The 7,500-nt window shown below is 46.5% G+C and overlaps 2 protein-coding genes across 3 annotated transcripts in view; one reads left to right on the top strand and one right to left on the bottom strand.

Annotated features, from left to right (window-relative positions):
* The window catches only part of LOC138353226 (uncharacterized), an 8,687-nt gene extending 7,708 nt beyond the window's left edge, over window positions 1-979 (bottom strand). Inside the window, exon 1 of the mRNA XM_069306110.1 lies at window positions 917-979. Within this exon, the coding sequence (XP_069162211.1) occupies window positions 917-979 (63 nt within the window). The remainder of the gene's footprint in view (window positions 1-916) is intronic.
* Window positions 1-6,758, top strand: part of LOC123770828 (uncharacterized) — a 12,855-nt gene extending 6,097 nt beyond the window's left edge. Inside the window, exons 2-3 of one of the 2 annotated variants that reach the window (XM_045762996.2) lie at window positions 3,716-4,637; window positions 4,809-6,758. In XM_045762996.2, coding sequence (XP_045618952.2) covers window positions 4,877-6,520 — 1,644 coding nt within the window. In that variant the 5' untranslated portion in view covers window positions 3,716-4,637; window positions 4,809-4,876 and the 3' untranslated portion in view covers window positions 6,521-6,758. Of the gene's footprint in view, window positions 1-3,715 lie in introns of both variants that reach the window. The other variant, XM_045762995.2, reaches the window with a different exon arrangement.
* The last annotated feature ends 742 nt before the right edge of the window (window positions 6,759-7,500 follow it).

Here is a 7,500-nt window from a genome sequence, read left to right as displayed (position 1 = left end):
GTGTTCCTGGTGGACCGTCACGCTGTCCCTGGTGGACCGTCACGGTGTTCCTGGTGGACCGTCACGCTGTCCCTGGTGGACCGTCACGGTGTTCCTGGTGGACCGTCACGCTGTCCCTGGTGGACCGTCACGGTGTTCCTGGTGGACCGTCACGCTGTCCCTGGTGGACCGTCACGGTGTTCCTGGTGGACCGTCACGCTGTCCCTGGTGGACCGTCACGGTGTTCCTGGTGGACCGTCACGCTGCCCCTGCTGGACCGTCACTCATCCTGACTCATACTCTCATACCGCTCATACTCATCCTGTGAGCGGTAGTTTATTGTGCACCTCATACTCATCCTGTGAGCGGTAGTTTATTGTGCACCTCATACTCATCCTGTGAGCGGTAGTTTACTGAACTGTGCACCACATCCTCAAAATAGTGCGGTAGGGCAAAAGGATTATAGCTGGAAAAAAGTCTTAATCAGACCTTGGTGCATGTTTGATTTTACTAATTCGGAGCGAAGCGTTGCCTAGTCTAGCTCAACACCAGAAATGAATACTTATTCAGTCGAACTAGTCGAGGTATAAGCTCACGTGGTCCCGCCCAGCAAGGCTTTGAACCGACTGTTTAAAGTACTAGAAAGCAATGTCTGTGCATTCACCAAATGAAATGTGAAAAAACTGATTTCTTTGCGAGAAAAAATACTAAAACGCGCGTTTCATAAGGCCATTGTTTTATATCAATTCCTCAGATATTGGCGAGCCAAGGTCTCTAACCACAACAGGTCTGGAGTTTTTATCGGAGGGCACGACATGATGTTCGTTCCGACACGACGTTCGTTCCAAACAGCCCGTGCTACTTGCAAATTATAGATCCTTCATTGTCCCAAGTTTGCGTCCTGAAGAGGTGCATTGTTAGGTACGAAATTAATTACATAAGGCGATATATATGCACGATATTCCACACTGATGTTTTGACCGGTGGGCGAGAGCGTCATCGCTAGCACTGTTCACCGCTGTGGCGCGGCGGTCCACGGCGGCTCGTTATGCTGTCTGTGTACTGCAGCACAGCGCAATGATGCACGGCCCCTCCTGGTGCGGTTCCAGGAGAGTTGCTTCCAGGGGGTGTAGTCTTTGTCGTGTATTTTTGGTTACCAATTCTTGGTTACCTGTTCTTGGTTGCGTATTCCTGGCTGCATAATCGTTGTTGCATTTTCTTGGTTGCATTTCTTGGTTGCATATTCTTGGTTGCCTATTGTTGATTGCGTATTTCTGGTTGCGTATTCCTGGTTGTAGCTGCCTGCTAGTCGGGGTGGGACTCGTATCACACAAAAAAGGAGAGAGAGAAAAAAGCAGAATATCTCCTTTTTGTGTTTGTTTTTGTAACTCAATATCTGCCAGATGTACGTGTGTTTGTTCCCTTCTCTGTCACCACATCGCTTCCCAATGTCCAGAAGACCAGCCCCGCCTGTCAACTAAACTGTCGCATACGTCATCTTGACTGTCTCGTTTGTATATTAGTGTCGCACCTGTCAGCCTGACTGCCACACTCGTTACACAGACTGTTGACCAGACCACACACTAGAAGGTGAAGGGACGACGACGTTTCGGTCCGTCCTGGATCATTCTCAAGTCGATAGTGTGTGGTCTGGTCAACATACTTCAGCCACGTTAATGTGACTTATCGTCTACACAGACTGTCTTTGGAGTAAACATTCTCGCAAAATGTTTATTCCAACTCAACTCGACTGTCTCGAGTGATAACAAGGTGGGAAAAATGCGTTGAGCATGAAAATAAAACCTCTGGTCGCACTCTCCTCCAGACAGGATGTCACAAGATAGATTACATAGAAATTTTTAAGATATCAGACATGAGAATGTTTAATCTCTGGTTATTTGTTCATATCAGTGACGCAAGAACATGACGTACAGGCTTTAAGGAGCTGATATCAGGAACTGCTTCATATTCCAGACAATACCAGGAGCTGCTGCTTATTCCAGACACTAAGAACTCCCTGGACAAGTCTCGCTCCCTCCCTCTTAACCCCAAGTTATGGGGCACAAGGTTGAATATAGTTGAGGTATAAAATACCTGTGAACTTGATACTCTGTCCACGAGTAGCCACCTACTGCTGCCCCTCATTCTTCTCACCATTTGCCTCCCCTACTGGGTACGATTTAAACATGTGCGACCTGATCTGATCTGACAACACTCCTTCCCAACCACTAGCCCCTCCTTCTTATCAGCCAACATACACTATTCCTCAGCCTTCCCCTAGCTAGGAATCCTCCTGCCCCCTATCCTCCCTATAAACCCATGATTTCGATCAATTGTTTTCAGAAAACGTACAAGTCTGTCTGTTATGTGTACTCCACGTAGGAAATGATCTTCAGAGAGGAAGGGCCGACCACGAACCGTCCACGCCAGCAGACCTTCACTGCTTAGTATTGACTTCCAGAGAGTGTCAGCTGGATGACTGTGGCGGCCAACGGTGTACTGTTAAACAATTTCAGATCACAAGTTATAAATCTGTTATTAATTATATCTTTTTCAATATAATATAGCAATTATTCGTAATTTATAATCAACGTCTTCCCGTTCACCAGTTTGCTCTCGAGTAGACTGGGATAGTATTTGTCCGGTTTCCTGCCTGTTGGCTTTGGGTGAGTTGTCTTGTCTTTCAGTTGGCTCTGGACGAGGTGGTGTTGGTGACGGGTAGATGGTGGTTCCCTGACCTGTGGTCGTCTCCAGTGTCAGTACCCACGTACCCAGTATACCAAGTGGTATTCACCTAGTTGTATTCATCTAGCTGTGCCTGCGGGGGTTAAGCTCTGCTCTTTCAATCCGCCTCTCAACTGTCAATCAGTCAACTGTTACTAATTACTAACGTTTTTTTCCCTCACACACAGGAAGCAGCCCGTAACAGCTGTCTAACTCCCAGGTACCTATATTACTGTTCCTCCCACATACCTGCTGTTCCTCCCACATACCACTTGTTACTTGGCTCTTCCTCCCACACGACACACGATAACCGTTACTTGGTCGTCTAGAGCCACAACCGGTTGCACTGTACAGTGATGTGAGGCAGTGTGGATGTACTTGAGAGACATTGGTTACAAAAGTGTGTTATTAGTTATAAGTTTTACGAGATGTTTGGAGGGTTGGAGTGACTGTTTTGTTTGGCAAAACAAAATACTTGCCTCGTCGTAGAGGGATCCTTATGGAGGGGAGTTGTGTAGGTATTATGGGTATGTATTGTGTTGATCTTGTTAACCATACACACGGCAGCCATGCCTCTGTGTAGGAGAGTCTGGATTAAGACATCGGGTCGGCTGGATTAGCTTCAGTTCTCACGAGGCGTGTGGAACTGTCGTGTAATTTAACCGATAACTTCAGAGTATTAATGTCAGGGACAAGAATGCAAACGTAGTGGCGAGTGCTCTATAATGGGTATTATTTGCTTGTTGGTAAGTGTTAAGCATATCTGTGCACCTTGGTGATGCTCCACCCTCTACAGGCATCCACATGTCCTGCCCTAATATATTAATCAACTATGGCATTTTTTTTATCTTTGTCATTTAAATATTACTAATAATATTAGTGTAATTCTTACATTATAATAATGGTCATTATGATATTTTAATCAGCATTATCTATATTATTCTTTAAGTCAGTTCGTAATGTTTTCAATGCAGCTGGCAATCCCCTTTAATCCCGTCATGTATTTTTGTAGGTGAACTGGTGGCTGCTGGTGGCAGCGGCGGGGATGGTGGTGCCTGCGGGGGCTCAGGTGGTGCCCGGCCTCGCCAATATGGAGATTTTAAGAACGGTCCCACTGATCCAAGCGTCCGGCACCGCCCGCGACCCGCCCTCTGCTCCACTGCATGCTCTGACGGACAGAGTTCCCCGGCGCTACGACGTGCTGTTTGACTACTCCAACGAGGAGGAAAACCACTTCGAGTACTACGATGAGAAGACCGACTACTCCGAGGAGGAAGGGCGCCTAGACTACTCCAAAGACTCCTCTGATGATGGCGCGCGTGATGGAGATGAGTTCGTGAAGGTGACCGCGACACTAGAGCGTCCTCAGACCTTGCTGAACACCGACGTTACAGACTATGCTATTTTTACCCTGGAGAGCATCAATAGCCCTGATGCCGACACAACAGAGGCAACAGCAGAAGTTTTCGGCCTCGGTGATTCTCTCGGCTTGGAAAACCTCATATCTGTCTCTCCCAGCATCCATAAAATAAAACCTTTATATTCAACAGAAAGGATGCCACAAGGTACAATAGAACGTGTGAAACAAGGAAGACCAAAGCGGGTGTCCCTGGGTGCAGGAGAGCGTATGCCCCTGGATACAGCAGAGAAGGTCCACCTGGGCTCAGAAAAAAAGGAATCCAAAGGCAGTGAAGACGCGGTAGTTCTGGGTACGGCAGAGAAGGCCCTCCAGGATACAGGTAGGAAGTTAATTCTGGGTACAACGGAGTCGGATCCCACACGGAGCAGAGAGCAGTCCACTTGAACCTTAGGGCCTTCTCCTCGCCCCACGGCCCCCAGGGTGTGGCAGTGGTCCGGGACAGTGCTTGACCCCCAACACCCTCTGACCAGCTCTTCTGCGGCGCGTCGCCAACTTCCCCACAACACCTTGGTCGGTAGGTATTATCAAACAGCATCAAACCCGATGAGAGCTTATATAAGACACAAATACTCAACAGCCAGTTATCCAATTTATATCTATCATTTGGGCAGTTATCCAACAAGTAACTATCTAAAATATAGTTACCCCTCTGGAATCTATCCCCTGATGTTCTATCCTCCTGCAGATCCCAGTATTTACTACCGTGACGGTGAAGGCAGCACAAGAAATGGCCATACCATCGGGGAGGTTGTGATGAACTACCGCATGACCGACCTCGGTAAGCACCCAGCGCCTTCGCGCTACCACCCGCAGAACGCTAGAAGCTACTATCCGGCTGGAGACCTTCCCTCTAGAACCCCTCCCGAAGAAGCGCTTCCGTCACAACAGATGGACCCGAGGCAGGGACCAACTAACGCAAGGGCAACACTCCCCAAGGCGACCCATTCTGGCGTAGAGTCCTCCAGTGCCTCCCCTGGGACTCTCTCTTCGGCTAGAGGCTCTCGCAATTCCACACATGCTTCTACGATTAAAAAAGGTGATTCCAACGATGCTCCTTCCTTAAGAAGCGTCCTTAGAATGGTAGAAACGAGGAATCGTGACGAGGTTATGTATTATACCGGCCTGCAGAGAGAGATTGAAAAATCAGATGTGTTGGTAGATGCCATCCGGAACGTCAGGACACGGGAAGGAAAGATGGTCAAGAGTTTTAAAAGAAAACTATCTACTACCACTGTCTCACCAGTTCCAGACATCGAGGAGGTCAGGAACATGTTTGGTAGCCATCCCCTGTATGACAAGCTACCGCGAGAGACGTCTCTAAAGAACAAGCTGCCGCAAGAGACTTCCCTGAGGAACAAGCCAGGGCCGATACCTCTTCAAGAGAAATATGATGACGAGGAAGACGAGTACGAGAACCTGTACCTGCCCGTCCGCGCAAAGTCGCTGGAACTGGAGAAGATCAACGAGGTAAAGAAACACTTCAGTACCCTCGTACCTAAAACTCTGTACAGAATCCGCCCCTTTTCGATACGCCCTACAGGCAGTCCTAAAATCACCACCTACAAGCCACGGTATGTACCTAGTTTTTATACAACCGCAAAATCTGTGACATATGCATCAAAATCCCCGTCGATGTCGTCGTATGGCAAGAATCATCGCACACCGAAGGCTATAAGTTTATCTCCTCCTAGGACATCCAAGCTTGTGTCCTCGGCACACACACAGAACAAAAGACGACCCTCTACTCACTTACTTCAAGGAAATTTTGAAAGTCACATGCATTCTAGCTCTAGGAATCGTAGACCTATTGGTTCTAGATCCCACGACCACCATCGCAACGATAACCAGGATAATTATAGTCCTAGAAGTCAAAGACAAAAAGTCTTTAAAAATCAAAGTCTATCCATCTATGGTCCTCGCAACCATAATAACAAACTCTGGGATCCCAAAGATCATGAGCCTTCCAGCTTACAGAGCGAGCGGCCTCATAGTGTGGGGGATCCCGGCTCTCCAAGCACGAGAGGCTACAACACTCCCATTCCTGTGATTAAACCACATCCAAAACACATAGTCGACCTTTTTCTACATCCCATGGCACTTCAGGTGACGGGAGTTCTCCAAGCCGAAAGCAGGCCAATTCTAAATACCCCACTAGTAGCCTATATGAGGAAGCCGACCTGCGGCCCGACCCGGAAGAGGGCGCGAGGAGAAAGAAAGGGCCCGACATGGAAGCTATACTTGACGCTGGTGTCAGCTTCCCGAGGTTCGGTTACAACATCGACTCATTTTTCACGCGCTTCCCAGGCTTTGGATTTTTTGACTACGACCCTGACAAAAATGTTCCGGCATGATCGTTGCTTATTTATGTATTTATTTATTTATTTATTTATTTCGTGAGATTCAAATGTATATTTTGTATGCTGTTACATATTGGTTTTGTTTTTCTGTTGTGTGTTACTCATATCTGTTAGTTTATCTTAATAAGGCATCAAATTGTATTTAGTATCATGATGACACTTGTCATAGCTGTGAATAAATGCCAAAAAATAAGATAACTTTATTGAATAACACCTAAATCAGAATGATTATTTCGTAAGATTGCCGAGAAATATGTGAAGATTAACTAGTAAGGGAGAAGCCAATGTTATAAAAATGATTGTTAGTCTTGAACTCTTTCTTAGTGATACCAGTTGCCTACACTAAGGAGTCAGCTAAGAGGATCGACATATTTGGAGGACTTACTGCTCATGTATATAAAGAGGACGCTCAGTACCAAGGGAAGGGTGCGGGTGTGTTGTCTGGGAGCAGGCATGGAAGATATTAGCAGTAGGTTGACCAGACCACACACTAGAAGTTGAAGGGACGACGACGTTTCGGTCCGTCCTGGACCATTCTCAAGTCGATTGTGACAATCGACTTGAGAATGGTCCAGGACGGACCGAAACGTCGTCGTCCCTTCAACTTCTAGTGTGTGGTCTGGTCAACATACTTCAGCCACGTTATTGTGACTCATCGCCTGCATATTAGCAGTAGCTTGGACAAAAAAATCACACTCCAAACTATAAAATGTTTTATGAATTTAAGGGTGAAATTTGGAAAATAGAAAGTTCGTGCAAAAGGGGAATGAATGTCATGAACGACTCCTCTGGACGCCGTTAATATATGCAATAAGAACATAAGAATCAAGGAAACCGCAGAAGGCATATTGGCCCATACTTGACAGCTCCTACTTATATATGAATGAGTTTGGGTGAATATTTGTCTAACCAACGCTTGAAACAATCAAGGATTTATATAATTACTATAATAATGATTTATGATAATTATATTCCTATTATATTACGTGGTAATTGGTTCCACAAATCGATAGCCCTGTT

This window comes from Procambarus clarkii, chromosome 56, assembly GCF_040958095.1.
Source record: "Procambarus clarkii isolate CNS0578487 chromosome 56, FALCON_Pclarkii_2.0, whole genome shotgun sequence".
In the NCBI taxonomy this organism is placed as follows: domain Eukaryota; kingdom Metazoa; phylum Arthropoda; class Malacostraca; order Decapoda; family Cambaridae; genus Procambarus; species Procambarus clarkii.
This window is presented reverse-complemented; position numbering and strand designations above follow the sequence as displayed.